General features: G+C 36.7%; 1 protein-coding gene across 2 annotated transcripts in view; it reads right to left on the minus strand.

Moving 5' to 3' along the window:
• Positions 1-432: 432 nt before the first annotated feature.
• The window catches only part of KIAA0020 (KIAA0020 ortholog), a 27,538-nt gene continuing 2,285 nt past the window's right edge, over positions 433-25,685 (minus strand). For both annotated transcript variants that reach the window (XM_009884276.1, XM_009884277.1), the window contains exons 3-17: positions 23,601-23,736; positions 22,777-22,852; positions 21,892-21,985; positions 21,604-21,670; positions 20,875-21,049; positions 19,018-19,121; positions 18,446-18,524; positions 16,547-16,645; positions 15,366-15,419; positions 13,703-13,783; positions 9,461-9,603; positions 8,474-8,696; positions 7,299-7,386; positions 5,308-5,398; positions 433-685 (exon numbers count right to left, since the gene is read on the minus strand). In XM_009884276.1, the coding sequence (XP_009882578.1) occupies positions 556-685; positions 5,308-5,398; positions 7,299-7,386; positions 8,474-8,696; positions 9,461-9,603; positions 13,703-13,783; positions 15,366-15,419; positions 16,547-16,645; positions 18,446-18,524; positions 19,018-19,121; positions 20,875-21,049; positions 21,604-21,670; positions 21,892-21,985; positions 22,777-22,852; positions 23,601-23,736 (1,640 nt within the window). In that variant the 3' untranslated portion in view covers positions 433-555. The remainder of the gene's footprint in view (positions 686-5,307; positions 5,399-7,298; positions 7,387-8,473; positions 8,697-9,460; positions 9,604-13,702; positions 13,784-15,365; positions 15,420-16,546; positions 16,646-18,445; positions 18,525-19,017; positions 19,122-20,874; positions 21,050-21,603; positions 21,671-21,891; positions 21,986-22,776; positions 22,853-23,600; positions 23,737-25,685) is intronic.

The raw sequence follows: 25,685 nt of genomic DNA on the forward strand, positions 1-25,685 counted from the left end.
CAAACTGTGATCCATTGACAGAGTCAGCCTCTCCTTCAGGACCTTCTATGAAAAAAGTAGAAGACACTATTTTCATACTATTCTTGTTAATTACAGAAGGATGAGAGCCTCCATCACTCCTTCACAGGGTAAGAATGGGACTTGAGTTGTTTTTCTGCTTTGGTTTTTTTTTGAGGAAATGAGAGAAGGAGATTAAGAACAAGTGTATTTGCCCAGTAAATAAGAATATCTCCAGAACAGATGCTTCTGTTTCTATGGTAACTATGACAATATACACATAAATTTTAACAAGACTCAAATCATTTTTGTGCAAGTTATCAGGAAAGATTTAACTTCTTGATTACATGTTCAGAAGCTTCCACTAGCTCTTAAATCTTCTTGGTATTTCAATCTCTGAGAACAACCACAACAGAATGAGTACAACAGAAAAGCTGTTTTAGAAATTATTTAATTTACAAACGCATACACTGATTCGTAAAACAACCATGGTGTAAAAATCTTACCAACTCTCAGTTGGTTGCATGGATGTAAATTGTCTTTTTAGCTTCATTTACATTAGGAAGTCAATTTCTCCAGTAATGCTTCTATTCCTTTTACATTTTTATTCAGCTTCAACTTTGGGACAAGCTTTTTCAGTCCTTTTTTGACTGTATTTGCCACTTTTTGATCGGTGCTCCGCAGAAGGCTACAAGAAACAGGAAAAAAAACAAAGATGTCAATGGTCAGCAAGTAGTCATAGGAAAAGAAGCTGTCCGTGTAAGGAAAGAGTAACTATTTAGGAAGAATATGTGCTGACCTTTTCACCTTCTATTAGAAAAAGACTTAAAACTTTCCAGAAAGCATGAAACACCTAGTGAGACCACAACCACCACAGGATAAATCAGACTGGAAGGAACTGCAGATCCCCACTCAAAGCAGGTTCAAACACTGGCTCAGACGAGGCTGTGCAGGGCTTCACCCAGTCCAGGCTTGAAACCCCCCCCCAGTGCAGGGGACAGCCCAACCTCCCTGAGCCCTGTCCCCACCACTGAGCTGGCCTCATGGGGAAAAGGCTTCTCCCTCGTCTCCAGCCTGAGCCTCTCATGTTCCAGCTTGTGCTGCTGCCTCTCACCCTCCAGCCATGCACACACTGCTGTGAAGAACCCAGTGTTCCTCCATCCCCTCAGGTGCCAGGGATGCTGTTGAGTGTCCCCAAAGCCAGCCCTTCTCTCAGCTGAACCAGCCCCGGTCCCACAGCATCTCCTTCTAGGCCAAGGGATCCAGCCCATGACTATGTTGGTCACCCTCCATGAAACTCTCTCCAGTTGTTGATCCCTTTCTTGTAATGGGGGTCCTAAAACTGGATGCGCTGAAGTACATCTAATACACACGGAGTACTTTCACTATTGTACTTCTGTGCTTCATTTGACACAGGACTACAGAGCCTTACTAGTTCTGTTCTTTTTTAGATACTGTTTTTGGAAAACAAAACAGCTTTCCCAGATAACTTTTCTTCCTCAGAAACAAGGAAATTCATTGTAAGCTGTAAAATACTATTAGGAAAGAAAAAGCTTCTGCACAATCCAGATCAACATAGGCAGTCATTGTCCTTCTCCCCTTCCTTCAGGTAACAGTGAAATGTTCTTGGATGATAACACAAAAGCAAGAGAGGTAATGGCAAACCTAATTTGCCTCTTCAAAATGATGCATGAAACTGCCTAAAAACTGTTATGTCTTCTACAGCCAATGTGTGCAATCCAGAATAGAATTACAAGTTGCACTGGCATACAAATGAACTAAGATTGGAAGCAAACAGTAACACCCATGTACTGATACCAAGCCAGCTGCATGGTATTGTAAGTCTTTACAATCCCTAGGATTCTTCCTAACAGCTCCCCAATTTGCAGCTACCTAAAAGATTGTTTCTTGCCTACTTTTTAAACAAGGATTAGACATAGCAAGCCGAACTGAGTAAAACAGAAGAAGAATTAATGTAGCTTAACGTGAGATTTAAATTTTGTCTCCTTAGGACTCCAAATCCTGTGCAGGATGGCAACACTACAGGCAGTAAAGCATGGGATGCCCATCTGACAACATCACTGTTTTCAGCTACTTTATTCCTAAATTACTATGACTAGCTTACTTGTAGCAGCAAGTTCTGTACACTTTTAGCTACAGCAGTATTATTTAATCAAGAGGCCTTCTTTAAAACTGAATTAACACAGGTGAGGAATGATACTTTTTCAGCTTTTCTGTAAGTTGTATACCCCTGAACACAGCAAGAAAGCCAAGAGCACTGACAAAGGATGTGCTGAACACACTGGTATTTAACATGTAGAGATTCACATGGTTCACCACCAGGTAAAAAAAGCATACAAAATAGCAAGACACTCTGGACTGCATTTTATATATTTCTAAAAAGGAATTTCATCTGTCAACAGCTGTACATGTAAAGCTGCTTTCACACTCTTGGTATCCATAGGTATTTCAAGACACCATATTTTTAATACAGAACATCTACATGTCTGACAATACAGCCAAAAGACCACATAGGTTAGGTGTTGGGCTTTTTTTTTAATTATTATGCTGAAAGATCTTCTAAGATCTGATAAGTAGGCACCTATGTATTTTGTGGATATAAAATACAACTTTTACAGGTTACAGAAATTACACATAGAAATCAATTAAGTCTCTTGGTGAAGTATGTTTTTATCCATTTTCTACCCTGGTGTAACACATCACTGACAATTTCAAAAATATTGTGGAGGAGTCAGATGTAGAAACATAAATAGATCAGCATGCATGACATTCAAGTACTTACAACGCTTTATTTACACTAAGCTGGATTGTAATGTCTGCAAAGAGCCCTCTCATTACCTTAGGACTCTTCACACTTGTACTAGGTCAGAACAAGGCCCCACACTTTTTATAAAAATCAAATTAAAAGCAAGTAGGGCAATGAAAGGAGAGCGCCCAGAGGACACCAGGTAACTAATCAATCAAGCACACACGATGAACTGCTCATAACTAGTGAATAAGCTTAAATGACTAGAAAGCCAAAAATCTTAAAATGTCCTGATTGGGTAATTCCGAGTTTCAGACCTGCAGGTAAGTGACAGATGGCTTCCAAAAGTCAACAACAAAACAAAAATCAATCATAGCTTCAGGGAGAACTGGTAGTGTCTGAAAATCACCTCTGTCTGAGGAATGTGAGCTCCTTTAAGACAAAAAAGAATCCGAATATTTTTTAAACTATTTTATGTAAAAAAATACTGCAGTTATTATCTATACCAGACTAAATTAAATTTACCATTGCTGTATGATTTAGTTAACCTCTCTACTTCAATGCATGCACATAAACAAAGATGAGATTAATTACTACATGTTAGCAGGGTAAGCAGGTGTCACAGGAAATGGAATAGAAGTAGCTGGTTATGTTTGCATGTTCTCAGCTGCCTAAACAAAAGGGCATCATGCCGAGAGTCATCAAGAGAAGTTCAAACTACAAAGGATTCAGATTTAATTAAAATTAAAAAAAAACCCACGCCTAAAACCAAAATACCAGCAAACAAACACTGCCCCCCCCCTTTAATCTTTCTTTCCTGTTAGGTGAGTTTCAGTACTGGTGAAAAATGTTCTCCTGATGCTCTAGGAGACAAGCTCCCCTGCGTGGTAAGAAAGCACACTTGTCGAAGCCGCACCCTGTAATGCCATGAGTAAGAGCAAAGAGAGGGAAAGACTGACACTCTTCATAGACTTTTCCATAAAATACACTGCTCCTGTGCTTGTTTTTGCTAATAAGCAATTACTAGTTTCCTGTTTTTTCTGTACGTCTTCAAAACCAATTAAAAGACTGCTGTCACAGTGACAACCAAACCATTCTGAAAGTGTTATACTTGGAAAAAAATCCACTAATTTACTTTGCAACTTTACTTGGACAATCAAAATAGCTTAGTACATAAAGCAGCAACACCACATGTTAAATTAATCTCCTCAGCCTTGAGTTAGGGGAAAAACGTCCAAGCATTAATACACTGTCAATGAACAATCCTTTACAACAAATCTTTACTGAACATCTGTGCACAGGATCAGATAACTTAAAGGCATTAGATGGATTTATTGAATTCTAAAGGCCTGTTACAACAGGCAAAGACAAAGTGTTATCATTTCAGCAGCTGAACAATCTTAACAGTCAGACCCGTATGACTGTTATGATGTTGCGTAAACAGGTTTTGTATCTGGATTGCAACTGCTCTTCTACTACCAATTCTTCTCACCAGTGCTCTGAATGATAACGACTAAACAAAGTTAGAACCAAACTCAGATTAGTGAAAATAGCTTTTGATTCACCTTGCAAAAGCGCACAAATTTCAAAGGAGCCTCACTGTGAAGTCATAAAGAGCAGAGACGGAAAGCAAACAGCAAGGACTCTAAAGTAACTTTAGGAGAGGGAGAAGCAGAGTGGAAAAAAGGTAGAAGAGGTTTTTATTTTTCAAAATCATATTGTCCCTTTGAATTGTTTGCTGATTTTGGCTCAGTGCAAGTCTTCTTGAGGAGCCAGCAGTGCAATGCTGACCCAGCAGTTCCAGAACACGGACCACACACTTTGGGCTAAAGACAAAACCTTGGGTTTCTATGACCTGACACTGACAGATAGTTACAAAGTGAAAACAAGGATGATTAACACAGCTGTTGCTGTTCCCATTTGATAAAACAAAACGTTAATGTTAGGCCCATTTCTGTGGGGTCTTGCTAATCCTACTAGTTGCACAGTTCACTGCTTCAAAGCTGTGAGACAGTCAGCTCATCATAAGCCTTTGCATGGTCTATTCTTTTGTATGGTCTATTGCAAACACTTTTTTACTTCAGTATGAGACATACTTAGGTTCTGTAATTAAGGCATGAACACAAAGCAGTAAGTTACAAAAAACCAAAAATTTGGATTCTTGTATGCTGCTGCCAGTCACAGGTATTTCCGAGCTAATTATTTTAATGTAGCTATTTGTGGAGTGCTCTTTTGAGAGTTTTATGCTTGTAAAACAAGACGCGGTTGGCATGATTTTAAAAATAAATTTGACTTTTAGTCTTAAAATTTCCCAACATTAAGCTGCTTCCTAGTACTGCAAAAGCCTGCGCTCAAGAAACAATCTATGGAAACTGTGAACTTTTCCAGTATCCTGTTCCATTGCAGACCTACCAGCAGCATGAAAGACAGTACACATTGAGCAAAACTCATCATTTTACTTGTAGAAATTGACTGATGTTCTCTGAGCTGGTCAATAAGGTAACACTGGAAACTAATCAGAAATAGCTATGTGCCTTACATACCAACAAAGAATAATGGCACCTCGATTCACTTCTGCCCAGGTCTTCATATTCTCAATACCAACACGTTCCACCAGTGTTCTTCCAAAGCAAACTATAAAATGTGGGAAAGGAGTAGGCAGAAAAAAAAAAATTAAGACAGCATTTTTATACAAAGAAGCCTGTTAAAAATTCTCTGCAGTTGTAATTTAATCAAATACTTTTTAGTCACCAAATATTCACAAAGTTTTGCTCTCACAAAATAATTGACTATTCAATGCAATGAATGCCTTTACAGATGTTTGACTACTTCCAAGTATTGCTTAAAATTAGTTAGACAATAGAGGCACTGTGTGACAGTTTACTAGTATAAAGCAGGCAAACTTGACGTTTCTTTTTTAAAAGGGTGTCAAAATCTCTTCATATCTTAAAGAAGGCATCCACTCCAAAGAAAGAACTTGGTAAGAACTGACATAAGACATAATTATATGTAATGTACTAATACATACATGCTTCTGCTGGCAAATGCTACATTTTAAACATCTGACTACAACTGAAGAAACAGAATTTGCACAGATGAAGTTACTTAAAGCTTCACCTCTAATCCTTTATTGGTGCATAAAAAACCACTAGGAACCTTATTTCTTTCAGCTGTACTAATGCTATAGGGCTCTATTTCTTCATTAGCTTTTAAAGCTTAAGGCGACTTGCAGATTTATTGGAACAATGGCACATGCAAAAGAGAACCTACGCTGACCTCAAAATCCCCAGCTGAATTTGAAGAACTGAACTTCAGGAAAACTGCTGACAAATTGTATGCTGAGCAAATGTATCAGCAAGCAACCCAAAAAAACCCAGCCAACCCCAGCAAACTCCAACCTCCAAACAAACACTGAAGCTATTTTTCACTGTCACTTCAGATCAGAATTCCATTCGAAGAACAGGTCAGTTTTTATTCAACTTGTTCCCTATGCGCCAACAATTTGTTTGTTTTTTAGCGGCAGTTCCATAAACTCAGATCAACACTTCTGAATGGCGCACTCTTTGGAGGAAAACAAAGAAACCAAAGGGAACAGCTTGTGTTCAAAATGGCAATGGCACAACTTTAGCAGAAATAAATCCAGGTAACTATTATCCTCTCAGTTAGGCTAATCTCTGAAAGACACTCATATAAAACTTATTTGCACATTTTTAATCATCCACTTGAGAAGCAGCAAAACAGCCTCCTTTCAGAAACATTTAATAAAGACAAACTAACCATTTTTAAAGGAAACAGTGGCTATCTGAATGTAGTAAGAAGAAAAAAAAAGTCTGATTATTCTAAGAAAAAAGCCCCCTAAACACAGAGAAGTTCCCTCAGATTATACTATGCCACCCCCACCTCCTTCCATTTTTTGGAGGTTTTTGTATGAGAAAAAGTAATCTCTATTAGGATATGGCAATTCACACAAGATTTTGCAGTTATGTAATAAAGTAAGTTTAAAAGCTAAATTAAGATGAGAACATCTGTGCCCAATCTCTGCCTTCTGGGATATAAAATAGCAAAGATGTCCTATTTTTGTGCATGAATTATTGTAATAACAGCTATAAAGCATTAACCTAGCAGTGGTAATGAACACAGTAAAGATTAGAGTTTGGCTCACAAGCACGAATGAAACAAGTCTTTCTGTTAGAAAGACTTTTTCTATTATTATCCTTTAAATTGCTGTGTAATTTAGCAAAGCTATAAGACATTTTAAGCACAGAAATTAACCCTTTCCCAAATATACAGTAAACCTCTGAGAAAAGAAAAAAACAGACCAGTACTTGCTTTGCAGAAAAAGCAATTGTATCCTTGGTGTTCTGTTCATAAAACAGCTCACAACAGCAAAAAGACAGAAACAATAACCTTAGAGAGTATGTTAAATTTTCCATATATTAGTATATTCAAAGAAATAAATGCACCAATCTTAGGTTAGATAACTGATTACTGTGAAGTTATAATTTGATCAAGTAAAGCTTAATTTCCAACATACCTTCTTTTCCACTCTCTCTCATTTTTTCATCTTGCTCTATTAACCATTTCAAAACTAGATGGCCTGCTGGATGCTCTGCAATGTGAAGCTTTAACGGGAAAAACCAAACCAAACACAAATTATTTAATGATGTTTCAAAATGCAGTTACAGGTCTGTCCATAAATATTCCTGCTTGATTTATCCACTCTGCGCTCGGACACCACATCACACTGACACATTTAGTCATCACCTATGCAAACAGCAACAACTTTCATGCAGGTACCTGAATACTTATTTAAACTGACCAGTTTATTTTTTTACCACCTTGCCTGCAACATCTGACTTTCAGTAATATAAACCATATCAACCAATGCTTCATTCACCCCTCCCCAAGGACTTCATGCTTACTGAGCAGAATCTCTTGGTCTAGCTACCTCTACAAGAAGTTCCAGACTTTCCACATTTTCAGAGACTTGAAAATTTACAACACTATGGTTCACGGAAAACATGACTAGTTCTCATAAAATTCTGTAAAATGCCCATCTTAAAGAAGGGGAAAGACAGGCCAAATTCAGCGCAACTACGAAAATCTGGAGGCCATCTCTCTTAAATACAGTGTACACAGCATTTTGTGTTTTCTAGTCTACACATGGACTGAGCTTAACTCAACAAAATAGGAGGGGCGCACTTTGAAGAGAAGGTCACAATGTAAAGACAAACAGCTATTACTGTAAGGACAAACATCTATTATCTAAGACCTTTCCCTGCATGGAGATACGCATACCTGAAAGCTAAGAGACCCTATCATTCTTGGTATAAACAGTCAAATGGACTATAAAAATTTACTAACTGCTTGACTGCATAGTGACAACATTAAAAGAGACCCTGTGTAACATGATTATCAGCTACCTTCCTACAAAGTGTTTAAACCAGTTCTGAAGATTCAAGATCATGCAGTACCTTGCTCTACAACTCAGACAAAATGCTGTCTCAAGCTTCCATCACACCAGATGCAATAATAATAAACTATGAAAGGAAAATGTCAGAAAACAGAGACCATGTCTAATCTATGAGTGCTATCAGGGCAATACATTGACATCTTATGTAAAGGAAAAAGTGAGCAGACTTCATTTTAGTAATATAAAATAAGCAAACACTCTGCAAGATCTCAGCACCTTGTCCTCTGTTACATTACCTGCCCATCACGGCCACCTGGCACCAGCTCTTCTGCTGCTAAATTAGCAATTGCATCTAGTGCAGGCTGGATGTCACCAAGAGCTGTTCTTAAGATATCAGCAACCAAGACAAAGGTAGCTTTGTCTACCACTACTTCTTGGGTATGTTCTTGCAAATATTCTAGCAAAGGTGAGGAAATGGCTTCCAGAAGTTCACGGCGGCGGAGTTCAGTATTCTTCTTACTGATGAAAGAGACAGCACACTACTGTAGAAGATTTGCTCTGTATGCACATCAAGCAATAAGAAATTCAGAGCATATACACTATTTGAGACAGCTCTGAACTATTGGAAGTCAAAAGAAAACATTATTCTTCCCTCTGTTTCACATACAATTAAAACACGTTGCACATACATTTTAAGAACACATGGAGTGAGGAAGTGTACAATATTTAAAGCTGACTGCCAGTAAACCTCAGTTTTTTGTTGACAATGACAATTCGTTTATTTTCTGCTCATCTGTTATCTCAACTACTGAGACGTATTTCTTAAACAGTTCACTAATCATCTAAAATTGCTCCTTCTTCAAAAGCTGATAAGCATCAACGTCAATACCAGAGACTGAATTCAAATTAACATTTTCCATTTTTATTGCTAGATTGAGAGGTACTTTTATGGAACTCAAAACACCAATAATGTATATTTAAAAATTTCTGCTACACCAAATTTGATATATGAGTTTCAACAAAGAACACCTCACAATTTTTGCCCTTTAGAAAGGGGATAAACCGCCGATCACCAATACATTGGTGGTCACCAATCATCATATACAAACATTAAACAAAAAATGCAAAAATAAGGACTACAGATTAACATATCTAATAATACTTATGTATTATTTATATATTTACATTACTTAAATTACAAAGAAAAGCTGAAATTAAATCGATTATGACAGAAAGTTGCATTAACTCAGAGAAAAACAATTTAACCTTCATATCTGAGTTACCTATAGGCATTTCCATCTCCCTGTTGCAGAAGTGTGATGATTTCTGGAACAAAATGTGCAGGGTCTCTAGGACTTAGCAAGTACAGCAAGACCTTCTTTCCATATTTGTTGTTTATTATATTGGGCAAAGAAGCATTTATTTCCTGTAAAAGTAAACAAACAGCAACAAAACATTAAGGAAATAATAGTTTTGAGCCATCAGTAATTACTGATTATCTTTCAAATGCAAAGCTTACAAAAGGAAAACTACATGCTATAAGATTCTCACCTGCTTGTAAAATCAAATAAAAAAACCTGTAATCAGAATGAAAGTTGGGAGAAGCGAGAGAAATAAAAAAAGATATTAAGGTTTAAAATGTGTTCATCAGATGTATCAATGTCACTGATTAGAAAATACTACAAAAGGACAGGATTTGTTTTCACTGATACATGCAAGTTCAAAGAACAACACGTATTCTGGAATGTCACACGCTGTACAAATATAACCTCAGGAAAAGTTACAACCTTAGCAGACCAGACACACAAAGGATCACCTACCACATCACCTAAAAGTAATCACCGTATGATACCCCATGCTGACTTCCAAGGGAGTGTACATAAGTACCTAAACAGCAGCAACAGTCCATGGGAAGGAAAAGCTGAACTTAAACTGATCACAGAACATTCACCAAGAAAAATTAAGTTTCAGTAACAGAATAAAGCCGACTTCTGCTGGAAGTATTATTGGCAGTTTATTTGAGCTATAACCAAAATAATGGCATTCGCCAGAGGTTAATCATTAGCTAGGAGCAGCGACTTTGTAAACTATAGAGTGGGGACCTCATACACTTGTGCACTAACACGGCTGAGGAAGAAATGTATTAATATACAGAGTTTTCTTGCTTATAGAAGCATGCTGCTATATTCAAATGGAAGCACCTATATTAAGCAGTTTGTACTCAAATTTTTGTCAGCTTCTCAACAAATGCCCTTTCATACAGAACATGCATTTTATGCAAGTTCCAAGTACCACTTGAGAATCCTGAATACCATCCGGTTACGCCTGACTATTATGATAATCCATTCCTGGCATTTTTTAATATACATATAAAAGTTATGATTATCAAAGCAAAGGAGGGCTGTACAGAGCTTTGGGCACTTTCAGCATATTTTGCAGGCCATAGCCCTTAAACCCCCTTTTTTCCACCACAGAAATCTTTCCAGCCACAGCTAGAAAAAGATAAATATAACAATTTAAACTAATGTCACCCTTTATTAATATGGAGCCTAGTTGGTTATCTTTGAGGGGAAGAGAAACATAGAAAGGTGGTTGGAAGCTGGCAGGAGATGGTAAGACAACATTCTTATTTCAAAAACATTGCTTAAACCTAGGTGAAAATGAGTTTTTGTAAACTGAGATAAACATCACTTTGATGCAGCTCTGGATCTATGAATAAAAACCTACTACTGCAACCTTCATACTCCAAGCACGAAAAAAAAATAAAATATCTTTTCTGAGAAAAAAGAAACCCAAACCAAAACCACATTCTGTCTTCTCAGCACATACATTCAAATTCAGATGTATGTGAAGTTCATTCATCAATTAAATGGATGACACAGGTGCTGAAGTATTTCAAAACTTGAAACAGGTAAATAAAACATTTCGTTTAGTACAAATAAGCACAAGAATCTGCACTTCCAAATCAACCTATAACACATCCATTTTGTATAAAAGATAATAAACACATTTTTCTTTAAATCTTCAAAAAGTGTATTTCCCCCACTCATTTAGACAAATTACAGAATTTGGCCACTTTCAGTGCCAGAACTGTAAGAAAGTACCAGGAGAAACTCTAAACAACACAGGCATGCTGTCTCTTGTTGGTAACGTCTCCCTAGCACTGCCTGCCTGGAGTCCTCATGAAAGAGAAGGATTTCCTGGTAAAATTTCCCCGAATCCCAACACGTGCCAAGCTCACAATGTACAGTTCCAATCACATATGAAGGTATAAAGCACCATACATATTATTTGGTCCTGGATTAAGGCTCTGTGGAGCTGACAAGACGATGAGAAGAAAAGATTTTCCTTGAAGGATTTACAGAGCTTAAAACCTTCCCTTACCTACAAATTCCCAGCCATTCTGCCAATCCACGTAAGTGATCAGTTTTACAATAATAAAAAAAAAAAAGAAAGAAAAGACTTGCCCAAACACGGCTTCTTCTCCTCCCCCAAACCTTTATTATTTTCCTTACATTTCTTAAGCTAATTTTTACTATTGATGGAATGATCATCAGTATAAGGTGTTTTACATAGAAGTCTAACTGCTCTTCAAGATAATTTAAAGGGCTGGATTCTTTTACAGAGTACGCTTCAATGCTTGATTTCTAGATGCTTCCACCTCATCCTCTGCTGTTAGTTTTCATTCACCATCTGAAAAGCTTGTTTTGATCTTATCTGCTTTTTTTATTTTCCTTTTCCCTGACATCCTTTCCCCGTTCCCGACCCCATATAAACCCAGACACGCTGATTCTGTATGTGAAGGGCACTCCTCCTTATTCGCCTTTATTCTTCTGTTCAGATTGATGCAGTAGGATGGTCAAACAGTAAACACAGTGTTATCTTTGATCTCAAACGGTGGAAAAACACAGATGATTCAGGAATTAAATGACACCTTGGAAGCTCAGCTAAAGCAACACACAGTATCTAACCGATAAAGCCTCCAGAAAGTAGAGTGCTTGTAACATAGTACAGGAACACCTCAGTGATCCTGTACCAAGACAGCTCTGATCCATCAGGGCTTATTTGCTTGGAACTTGCCCAGAAGTTGTTAGATTGCAGACTGGACTCTGGAAACAAAACCCAGCTGTGATTACAGCTAATATAATCGAGAAAGAAAGGCCATCTCCACACTGGGATGCTTTCATCTCTCCACACACATTATAGACAAACAGACTTATGGCCAGGTCTCCATGCTAGGGTACAAAAACCCAATTCCCCTCTATGCAAAGTTGCTCAATGGAAGAACTGCTCATATTTTTTAAAGCAAGACTCATCATAACAACCTTCTCCTCATATTCCTCCATGCAGAGTATTTGCTTCCTCTTTACCTCTGTGCTACTGCCTCTAAGGTGTCAGTCCTAAAAGCTATAGCGTGAGTACTAGTATAAGCACTTTACAACCTATGCATCAATGTTAATTATCCTGCTTGCATGAAAATTAATTGTGCACTATAAAGTCTCTTTTATCAGTGAGAAAACATAACTTCATGGTAATTTACAGAGTAAACATCTTAGAAGTGATAAAATTTGCATGTAAACATAAACTTAAGTATAAACACTTTAGGAAACCCTATTAAGTAATATTTCGAAGGAAGGTAGGGAAACGGCATTCCAAAAGGAAGCAGATGCAGACTAGATCATACTATCCTTCCTGTCCATTCTGCAATTCCATTAAGTGAAGCAAAACAGTTAGAGTGCTCTCATGTTTCACATATCTATCTGTATCCATTTTGGAAGCAAGATAAAAATACTGCATAGAATTTATCCAGAATATTAGTTGTCATTTAATCATCAACATAGTAAATGTCAAGTGTTGAGAATTAATGCAAATTAATGCTTTCAGCATCCAACCAAAAATCTCCAAGTACTTTTTCTCGTTTGAAGTCATGGTGTACTATATTCAGGCTTTTTGCCATGTTCCTGATAGTTTAGTATAGTTTATCTTGAAGTATCACTTTCCGAGATGCTACTTCTGCAAACAAAAAGAGCTAAATGTGCTAAACAACTATTTTTACAATAATAGGTTTGCACAATAAAGACATTCTAGGGCCGGATATTCTTGAGATTTTAGGTTTGCTTGTAAAATGGATAAGGTGACATCCTCACTCTAAAGTTTTCCACCAATTTAATCTCTTGAAAAAAGAAGAGCTCAAACTTCTATGACAAAGACCTTGACGTTAAAGAGATTCCAGTCATCCATTAGCCAGAATGAACATGTACAAAAAGGGTAATTTGAAGCAAGCACTGAACCCAGCTTAAAAACCTAATTCAAATAAATAACTAAAGAGAACATACCAAGTGCTGAGGTCTTCTATGAAAAGAAAAAAAATAATCGTGATACACAAATACAATGAAACAAAAAAGGTGGAAAGAAATTAAATGGTTTGAAAAAAAGTTGATGGATTCCTATTTCATCCTCCTATACACTGACAAACACACTGACACTATTTAGTATACTACTTTAGAAAAAAATCAATTACTTACAGATATAATTAACTGTTTTACAAGTTTAGTGTCATCGATGCAATCAAATGCTGCCAGCAAGACCAGATGAGAAAATTCACCCTGCAAAGATGAGACATCAGAAACCACATGCAGTCGAGTTCTATGAATATACTAATTGACTTAGAATCAACATTTCTGAGAGTTTGTCTCAAACATGACACAACATGAACCACAAGCAAATTCTGTCTACTATTACAGAATGAAAGAAGCCCAACATTTAGGCGCTCTCTGAAAGCAAGTCTTGTTAAGAGAAGCGTGCTGTTAAATCAAAGGTAGATTAAATTGATCTGCCATTGTAAGTTGGTATACTGTTTTATCACATCCAAGCTATTAACCTAATCCTATTGTTTACCTGTCATTTGAAATCACAGGATTTGCCTTATAGGAATATTACATTTATTTCTATGGTGGATTTGCTTAAAACTGAGATAAATCGCATACTATATTTTTGGAGATTGTGTGACCGCAATGAATCATATAGTCTCTCCTGCATTGCTGGAGAGCAAGTCTCTAGCATACTCAAAAGGGGACAACCCAAATTGCTTGTATGTCAGCGAGACTCTATGTCCAAGTGAAGCCAGACCGTCAGTGCTCCAGTGTTGTTTTACCCACTGTAATACCCAGTATTATTTACCCACTGTATCATATTTCTATATATCTTATAAGATATAACAACTAATTTATTTTGGTACTAGAAAATTATGGAGAAAAACATTACTTAGACCAATGACGTCCAAAGCAGGATGCACAAGACAATCCATTGTGGTGCAGGAAAATATTTTTTTGTACCATTAATAAATAGATAAAAATAACCACTGGTTACCTTTATCTTATCCCTTTAAAATTTCTATTTCTGTGTATGTTTTATAATGCATACTAGTACGGTAGAACATGTACAGAATTTATACATAAATATACAACTATTAAGGATGTATGCTCAGGGTTGTGGGATGAAACAAGATTGGAGACCACTGATTGAGACCACATCAATTATTAGTAAACAGAACAATGCAGCAGCCAGGAAGGGAAGAAGTTTAAAAGGCTTTTCTTCACAGTTGCAGTTTTGCCCAGCACTACAAAACCTAGTTGCAACTGTTACTCTATTGGTGCTGCAGTCTTCAAACATACAAGTTACTCAGAAAAAAATTAAATACAGACTTTTTCCACTGTATGTCACTTCAGCATTAATTCATTTTGAAGCTTCGTGACTTAAACAGTTACTAAGCATCTTATTATACACGTTCAAATGGCCTTTCCAATTACATCCCAAACACATCTTAATTTTTGTTCCTATTCTGTATACACATTATTTTACTCCCAATCAAGAAAAATTAACCAATGAGCCATGTAAAGATGCAATATAAAGCTAGGCTCCAAAAAAAAAAAGTATAAAAAAAATTTAGGACTTAATTTAATTAAGTCAGCTACTTTAAATGATAGTACTACATGTAGTGCCCACAATGAAGCTTCTCAATATGTCTCTAAATATTCCATTAAGTTCAATATATTTCATATTATCTAGTGCATCACCACTATTTTAAACTTAGTTTTATTAAGATCTCGTAGTTGTTTCCAGTACCAAAGCACATTCAAATTAGCCTGTACCAAATCACTATAAAATAAATCGTTATTGAACACTCACCGTTGCTATTTTTTCAATATATGTCTTCATAGTTTTCACAATTACTTTTCTGTCCTATCCAAAAGGAAACAAGAAACTCAAATAAGCCTATGATGCCAGTAATTCTGAGTAACTAGATTGTTATCCACACCTTCAAAAAGATAACCTTCAATTTGCTTATTAAAGCAATGGTTATTTACCAAAGTTTTACATTTGTCCTATTAGTCAACACCTGGAAACAGTGTGAAGAGTTAAACCTGAACTGTGAAAGACTCAATCCCAGGGAGGCTGTGTGACACGTTTACAAGTTCAGCCCACCAGGTGGAGATGCAAAAGGGGCAACTTGAACAAATAAAACACACAGCAAAAACCAAACCACTATGTATGTTCACCTACATCTTGTTCATTACTTACAGAAGAAAAATGTACTTGAACTCTTCATTTGTAAAGAAACATTCAACAGGACCTGAAACTTTAAGTAGCAAGGACTCTAGCCTGTTGCAAAACCCCTTCCTAGCAAGATCTTTTTTGGCAGAAAGTCTCCTCAGTGCTTGTACTTTTGGCTCTTGCAATCACTACTCAGTCTTCTTTAGATGCATTACTTCCCCTAGATTTCAGCAACTTCATACTTTTTTTCTGCACTCTTTAACAAGCAGACTATTTTCATAGGTTGTCTTTCTTTTTTTTTAATACAGAAAAAGATAGGAAGCATTAAAATATTTCCAAGAGATAATGGCATACATTACACCTAAAGTATATCAGGATATTGCATCAGCAGAAGAAACTAAAACACAGTTTCTATAACATTTTCTAAGTATTGGCATTCCAAAGCCAAACATCATTCCACATTATGACTTCTTTACTGTCCTCTCCCTACTGCCAATTTCGCCTGCATTAAGAAATCTACAGGATGACTGAATGGCCAATAATCTTAAAATGGAAAAGTTGTACATGTCATCTCCAAAAACTCTGGTAAAAATAAAAGAAGATGCTTTCACTATAAAAGTTCTAATGAAAGCATTTGATTCACAAAAAAACTGCTCCTTATATTTGCCAATAGGTAAAGTGGGGCTACTTTTTAACCTTGCTCTCAAATACTTAACTGCATCAAAATGCGTGCTGGCAGACACGTGAGCAACCAAACTCCCAGTCTCAGACTGGACTACTATTAGAGGACTGGGTAGACAGAAATGAAACAATACCTTGGGAGTACCGTGCCATAAGCAGTGCATCGCTACTCGGGCTCCATCATGAGTGTGTGCCAGGTAGATGACAGCCTCTCTGATAGCTTCTATCATTTCCTGGGGAAGAAAACATGATAAAGCAAAAAGGTGAAAGAAAAGGCCTGAGAAATCTCAAGGCGGGTAGGCGAGGGCATGAAAGGATTTTTTGTCTGCCCACAACACTACAGAGAGCATCACTGGCTCTACAGAACCACTCTCATTGCCTTGATCCATGAAAAACAGCCTCAAAAGGAGTCCAAAAGACTGTAAATGACATAAGCTTTCTCCTTTCAAAACTATTCATATATTCATCATATTAATCCTATGAAATCAGACTTGCTTTGAAACTTGTCAGTTGTCCTATTACAGACAATTTAAAGAAGGGTGCTCAGAACTGAGACTGAAATTAGAGGAGGCGAAGACAAACTTTCACTTAGGAAGAAAATCTTTGAAGGTGATGCAATTTATTTATACATATAGGGTATTAACCAGAAAGGAAGAACTAAATGGTTATTTAAGCACCAGGTGATGTTGTAAATCAGATATGAAAAAATTCAGCCAAAAGTTAGTCTTCATATGAAAGGAATGAGGTTCTGAAGCCATCCAACAAATAACACCCATCAGCCAAAAAAGCAAAACCAAACCAAACCAAAAAACTCCCGCCCCCCCCGGGTTACTAGATACTACTTCTGTTATTATCTGATAGATTCCTTTGACATGAAGCTCCCACCTATCTCTCCTTCTATCCCTAGCTGCTTCTTCCTCCCTAGTCATAGGTTCTAAGCATTTTACCATTTATTTAGAAACTGCTCAGTCACACCACCATTGGTGTCACTAGCTATATGCACAGGAAGAAAGAGATTTACAAAAGGGGTTTCCAAACCCCAATGAGAATATAATCTATATAATATACCGTGTATATTAAATATATATATATAATATACCGTGTCTGCACAAAAAGCCAAGCAAGGACAAACAGATATGCCCTTAGGCCCTTGATTCACACAAGACTGTGAATCCAGAAGCATTCCCTGACAAAGCATGAAACCATGCAAAGGAACCTTTAATTAGTTAAGATCCGGACTCAGAATAGGCCATGAATAGTCCACCCTACTAGCCTTAGCTTTGGGTTTGTTAACAGCGCCAAAGAAGAGTTCAGGAGTCCAGTCCACCAGAAGCAGGCAAGAGACAGCAAGTCTAGAAGGCTTCATTCACCTGGCCTGGAGTGAGATGGGGCTGAACTGCAGAAACAGGGCAAGGCCTGAACAGGACACAGCCTGATGACAGGTGAACTCAAGCAAGACACCAACTTATACAATGTCACATCATGCAGATGGATTTAGGCCTAGTTTTTGCAAGAATGGCTGGGGTAAGCTTAAAACTGAAATTTAATAGACACGTAGTGATACAAGCCATACATTTGGTTCAGGAGGAGGCAGAAGACAAAGTTTTGGCTCCTGACAGGAGGGCACAATCTGACTGCATTTTGGTCAAGAGTTTTTTTGACAATGGCTACATGTGGTTAAGAAACTACACACTAGCTAAACTACTGGAAACAATGTCCCTGGCTTTAATTATTCCCCAGCTATCGAGAAGGACCATTTGGCATGGAGAGAGAAAACATCAAAGTCCTTCCATTAGATTATTTTTTTTAAATTCAAATATCACAAACACTATTATTTTAGTGTGAAAGTTTACTGTGACTGTAAATGTCCATACAACACTACTCTCCAATTATCTATCTAGAATCACCAAACGTGTAAAACTCCATAAATATAAGATGCGTATTTTTGTCTAGTTAACTTACAACACTTTCACGACGAAATTAAAGACACTCCACTGAACGGTAAAAGAAAAAAACAAACAAAACATACTTACGGATCTTTGTTTAGGAAGAGCATAAATGAAAAAGTCCAAAAATACTTTATGTACCAGTGAGTGCTTTATCACAGCCTCTCTGTATTTGGGAAAAGAAAAATCAGAAAAAGTCTACCACAAATAATGGTTTTACCATAAGTTAGCCATACTTCATTTGTATTTAAAAAGAAAAAGTTAGGCAGTGTGGTGTGCAGAAAACACAGTCATTCTGGATTAGATGTTTAGAATTTACAATATGTGGAAAAATCTACCAAAACTTAAAAATTCTGAAACCTAGCAAAATATTTTCTCCTAAAGAGCACTGGAGAAGCTTATCCAATAATGCATTAAGGAATCACACCACAGTGTGGGATTTCTACTGATTGACTGGAGCAGGGGATACTTTAGTTTATAGAAGGGTAGTTCAAAACTAAGATAATATATTCGTTCACTTCGGACAAAACCATAGTTACTTACTACACAACACAGCAATATTACAGCTTAGAAGAGTATCAATATTGCTGTCTGTTTGTATGACAGAAACAAATCGGTTCATGACAGACAGTCACACCTTAAATCAATTTTTTCCTTACTTTTGTGCCATTGGTGTAAGAATCTGTTTCATTTCATCCAAGATGGCCTCTCTCTTTTCAGGCTGAGCTTCTAACACTTTATCCAATGTTGGGACAACTGGTGTCTGTAATGAATGCACAGAGGTTTAATCATTCCCAGTAAGTACTGGAGTTCATAGAAAACTATACTCTTCAGTCTCTTTTCAATCAAAATTCATGAACAATATCACAAACAAAATTAATTTTCTGCAAAACTAACAGCTTCTACAATTTTTAAAATAAAAAGCTTATCTACTTTAAGTATGTCAGAAGCTGTATACTTAAGTTTCTACAAACTGAATATTCATTATTAGCAAACAAAAGCTACTTCTATGGTTTGAACTGGTTTTTGAAAATTACAGTCAGCCCTTCATGAGACTGTCAGATAAAAGGTAAAACACACAAAACTGGCATTGTCGTAAGGGACTCCTAAGCTAAGCAGAAATCCTGCCCGACGGTATGCGTATGTCAGGGGGGCAACACAGTAAGAAGTCAATGAACTGAGAAGTTAACCAAGGCCCAAGAAATTCCAGTTCAAGAACAGCAGAGAGGAGCAATATATGCCATATACCTTAAATAGAGAAATACTTGCTATTATCTCATCTAAAGAATTACACTGGTAACTCTTGTAAAAGAATCTGTTGTTAGAAGAACGATCTGACTAGATAGAAAATTAGAAGAAATGCACTTCTAACCATCCCTGCTGGGCAGGGATGGAGGGTGCAGAGTTGGAGATGGGAGGGGGGAAAAGCAAACCTCACATTTCAAAACTCCAAGAAACTCCGTGTCTTGTTAAGGATTACACTGTAATGTCTTATAAACCCAAATACTGCTCAGCCTTGGGTTTGCAGCACAACGTAAGACTACTTGAAGCATTCATGCCAAGAATACTAGAATGATGGAAGCTAACACTGCACTTGATTTCAGAGGCTGGTCTTACACCCAGTACAAATTACAGCCCACAAACACCGCAAACATGCCTCTCTATTAGGGTTGCAAAACGCTTTACTAAATCTTGTAATAACCTTTAAAAGAAAAAAAACCAACACTACAGTTCAGAAATGAGCTGTTAATTTCTTATGCATTTTTAACAGAAATCTTGGGTAAAGGTGTGCTGTGTTTTACACAGGGGTGGAAAGTCACTCTAGTGTAGGTAATAATTGCGTAGAACAGTTTTTTACTTTGTAGAAAATAAAACTATTTGTGCCTCTAACAGAAACCAACTTTCCAAGTCACCCAGAAAGGAGAAACCGAAGTCAAAACAAAGGAGATTGTACTTTTTAAAAAGGTTCCCACTGCCTGATGAGGGTCTTGAAATTAAATAGTTTCAAGAGAGTTTGGACTCAAGTCCTATAGTCTCCATGGGAAAAGAAAACAAAGACAAAAATTAAGCCTAAATGGCATACCGTATATAGAACCAGGCCCATTCTGTCCACATTCAGTTCTCACAAGACATAAGGCAGTTCCGACACAAAAGCCATCTACAGCATTAATGGGGAATTAAGCCTGAATCTTACCTCAGCTAGGATCACTGCTACATGCTAGACTATGACACTACGATAACTGCACCCACATGATATTGGACTGTCTTTGATAAGCAAATCAAGCTTATACATGAACGTAATATATTTTACATAGTTCAAACTGAAAAATCACATTAATCTAGAATAGAAATGTGTAAGTAATCATAACATCTAAATGTGATAAACTAGACCACATTTCAAAAGCTGACAGAAAGGAACTTAATCAAAAGAAATAGTAGGTACAATAGGTAAGGTATTACTAACACAATACCTTAGATGCTAAAACACCTTAGACTAGAAAGTATCGAAACATCACCTTGTAAACCTGGAAGGTGTTCCCATATAGTTCTTCTGTCAGCATATTCCTCTGCTCCAGAATGGCTTTGTCATTATATGCATATTCCACTATGGCAGATGCTTCAGCATGACGGAGCATTTTTTTCACATGGCCTTTGAAACTTTTTATTATTTCTGCAATTTGTGGTTTTGTCCTGTTTCACAGGGAAAGACAGATAGCAAGGGGTAAAACTTTAGGGATAAGCTGACCTATCAACAGTTTTATTTCTGGAAGCACATTTAGGCGGTAAGTTTTAGCATAGAAACCAGGAAATCTGGATCAGCTTTATGGCATTTATGAAAATATGGCAAGAAAGACAGGAACCTGGAGAAATCGTAAGGCATTTTGAGGGAAAGAAAAGAATCCAGTGGATAAATTCTACAGAATAAAGGATGCCTTCTTGAAACACTAAGCAGAGAAAACTTTTAAAAGCCAGTTTTTCATATAAGGCAAAGATCAACTCTGAGCATGTATTTGAGCTTTTTTTTGGCACATTTTTTCTTTGATGTGTACAGCTTTAGCTTTACTTTTTGCACAAGGAAAACTGCAGTTAGCAGTACCAGACACTCTCCCGTCTCATCACTACTATAAATATGTTTCCAGAGACTTATTTTTTTATTCATGATTGATGCAACACAGATTAAGAGCAGCATTCACACTGGAAATGAAACAACGCAACACAGCTGGGCAAATGCACTTCATACTCACCCATACATAAGAAACTTCTTCACAATGTTTCTGGAATATTTTGACTTGCTCAACTCTACTAGGCTATCTAGAAGGAGGGGAAAACATTCAGCTGGTTTGATTTTTCACAACATTAGCTATACAAAACAAGATGCCATTATTTAAATAAGTTTTAAGAGCTCACTAGGAAAGATGCACCATTTCAGCAGCAAGTTAAAAATACTAAACAGAAAATAATATGTCTTGTTTTAACGCATCCTAACAACAACACAGAAGCACACAGGTAAAATGCAAATAGGAAGAAAGTACCTTTCAATTCTTCAAATGTCTCCTGCCTTTGCTTCTCATTACCATACTGAATAAAGCACTGGATCACTCGAGTTGAATCATGTGCAAACGCCAGCTACAGGATAGACATTTCATTATCCTAGGCCATTTAAACAGCATTATGCACCAAATTTATTTTAATGCACTTGCTCTTTGATATAGTTTTATGCTGCATATAGCATGTAATGCCAATTATAAAAGTAGTTACCTGTTTATAACAAAATAAGTTTTAAGGGTGTTTTTACTGCTTTACAAGTACTGTATTGAACAAAATATAGACAATACTTGCAGTTATTGACAATTAAGGACATGCGTTAAGGTTTTGATACTGAAAGAGAGCCATGAAATCCTATCTCATTTCCTCTTTGTAATTTCAGAGTGTGACGATACAGTTGCACCTCAGCACAGAATACCAAGAATCACTTCGAAATCCAACACTTATTTCACCGCAAATTTATACTTTTCAAGAACTAGGCGGCAAGACTTTAGCATACCTAAGTATCGGGACATTAACTTCTCTACCACACAGTTGCAAAACAACAATGTAATTAATCAAAACTCTGAGTGGCTGTTTTTGAACTGCAGTTAACACAGAATTTCACTAGACTAAAGCTGCTTGCCAAAACCAACAGCCTTGTAATAGGGAGCTGATAGACAAAGCATCCCAGGACTACTAGCCTGACATCCAGGTGCCAAATGCAGCCTTTCAACCTTGTTTTTGTTCTTTTTCACTCACAATTTAAAAAAAAATCCCTGTAGCTTTTGGAAGAACAGGTTAGTACTATACTATCAGAAGTTCATTTATATTTCACCATTCTTCAAAGAAGCTTTTGTGAACTTGTGCACTATGGCATTAGTTTTTCTTACACTTTTAATTTTTCCATGAAGAAGCTTCTGTAATTCATTCATTAGCTTTTCTCGCTTCTCCTTATCGCATTTCTTCCTACAAGCAAAAAGAAGTACAACAATCTAAACTGAGGAAGCAGCTTCTTTGTAGTATGTTTCACTTATATCTATAAATTAAGAAGCAACACAGTACAAAGGAAAATTAAGTTAGCTCCTGCTAATCCAAATTTTCACTGTCATTCATTAAACCTGTGATAGATATAATTAAGCACATTCAGTTCCCAGCAACCAAACCAGATTTCCACACTTTAAAATTATTCTTTTCTGAGCAACAATATTATTAGAACATAAACTCAAATCTGCAGCCAGAGTCATTTACAGATCCTAAAATCTGTAAGCATCTTACAGCCAAACCTGCAAAGCACAGACACTTAGAGCAAATAAATTAACTCCTCCTTCTGATGTGGGACCCCAGTTCTAGAATTACATCTGCCCAGAAAGAATAAATAAACCTCCACAAAAAACTCATACAGTGATCCCACTGCAAGATCAGGCTGAATCAGTACATGCTCTGTGCTTCAGAATTCAAAAAGTAAGACAACTCCCTAAGCATTTACTCACAAGTCTTAGCCTAAAATACAAGTGAGCTAAGTCCAGACATTTCTAGCACCATGGGTCACCACACTCTGCTTGAACCATCTACAGCACTGCATGTAATGTTATTATTCACCATGGAGTTCCACTATGGAAATACAGTTTTATATAATTACAAGAGAAGAAAGAGAGTCTTCTTGCAACTTATGACTAAAAGCCAACAGAATGAAAAGAAAAAAAATCATTATTACCTTCTGACAGTTTCCCATATTTGCTTTGATTTTACAATTATGTCATAATTACTTTTATCATTAAGTTGTCTGGTTTGCTTTAACTCCTTCCTTTTCTTTTTGAAGTCATTCCACTTCGGCTTCTTAGAATCTGACCCTGAAGGCAAAAATAAATACATTTTACATCATCAATAAAAGAGGAGCAATGGAAACCTTTATCAGTACAAACTGTGGCAGCTCTGTGACTTGAATTGCTAACAATTCAGGAGCTTTGCTGGCAGTTACCCAGCTAGCTAATATGAAAGCGTAAATATTTAATAAGTATGCTAAGCTAGTAATTTCCACTTCTAGAATACTGGAAGAACAACAAACAATTATTTTTCCTCAAAGCTCTGTCAAAGAAAGCATCACAAACCTCCTAATAGGTTGAAAATAGACTCAAAATTCACCTAGCAGCCTATGACTGCCCCAGGTAATTCTCTTTTTTTAGTTCCCCCTGTACTCATACATACCTTTTCCCTCTCTCAAAAGAAGAGCCCTAACTCAAAGATACACATCTGAAGTCTCAGAGAAAGGCAAAAAATTAAAGCCTTTTTACATGCTTAATCTTTTTACTCAGTCAAATTCCTTAAGCATGGGATTTTACTATACAACAGCTATACACTGCCACACAACAAACTCAGTTAAGGTCACTCTATGGAGAGTGCCACAAATAAGTTATGGAAAAGCTTCAAGTATTTGATTTTAGTTTTACTCATACCTTGACAAAACCCCATCATCTCGTATTACATGGTTTCACAGAAGCAAGTCATGGTAACTATTACTTCTATACAGAACATTAAAGACACAGCTTTAAATTTTTAGACCTTGAAGCACTGCTTGTTGGTATTTAGCAGCATGCACTTAGCTGTCTAATCCATCCCAAACCCATGCTCTCTTTTCTATCACTCTCCTAAATTAATAGTGACAAGCAAAAGCAGTAACACTACTTTGAGAGCAGCACCACTGTGCAATACACAGCAGCTTTCAGTTATTCTTATAAACAACATTTAAAGGTTTGCTTGTGGTTTTGGGTTTTTTTTTAAAGCAGTAAATATGAACATTCTGTTGCTATTAAATTTCCAGACATCTAGTGCATATTCCATGTGAAGTCATTCTGCAAACATGCAACAACAGCAACAATAAAATATTCAGCACCTTCTACTGTCCTTCAAACAACTAACATTTTCCTGCAGGACTTCAGAATCCCTTACGTAAGATTCCACTTCTCAATTTACAGTGCTTTTTAATTGTCACAGTAGAGCTGTGAACAGCAGACAAAGGAACATGAAGTTCTCATGTACCAGAAAAAGTTAAAAAAGAAATCCATTTAAACAGTTCACAAACCCAGATATTTATTTAGCCCTTTGTGTACAAACACAGTTTATTTAGCCTCTCTGTATTAAGAGGTTGCCCAGGGAAGTTGTGGATGCCCCGTCCCTGGAAGTGTCCAAGGCCAGGTTGGATGGGGCTTTGAGCAACCTGGTCTAGCAGAAGGTGTCCCTGCCCACGGCAAGGGGGTTGGAACTAGATGATCTTTAAGGTCCCTTCCAACTCTAACCATTCAAGGATAAGCTGTAAAATGTGAAAAGCAGTGATAACAGCAATGATGGTTTGGGGTTTTTGTTTTGTTCATTTAAAAAAAAAAAAAAAAAAAAAAAAGAGATGTCTAAATAGTTAAAAAAAAAAAAAAGAGATGTCTACATAGTTTGGATCACAGAAAAAAATAATATAAAGAATAATCGATTTTGTTTCATGAGTTTTTGTTCTCCAAATTTTATAGCCAGTACTTTTAGAACGGAGGATTAAGTATCTAAAACAGTCTATGAAAAAATCTGTATTTTCCAAATTTGTATGAAAACAGCCAGTTTCCAACTAGCCACTTAATACTGTCTTTAAAATAATCACAGCTTTATGATGGCATACCAATTATTTAGATTTGCTACCACATCTTCACTTTTGACTTGCAAGAAAATTTCTAACTGTTGATTCTCATGACTTTGGCCTCAGGTGAAATAAATTTTTCCACAGCAAAGATTAAACGTGATGTAAACTTCCAGTCTTTCA

This window comes from Charadrius vociferus, unplaced genomic scaffold (assembly GCF_000708025.1).
Source record: "Charadrius vociferus isolate BGI_N301 unplaced genomic scaffold, ASM70802v2 scaffold183, whole genome shotgun sequence".
NCBI classification, from domain to species: domain Eukaryota; kingdom Metazoa; phylum Chordata; class Aves; order Charadriiformes; family Charadriidae; genus Charadrius; species Charadrius vociferus.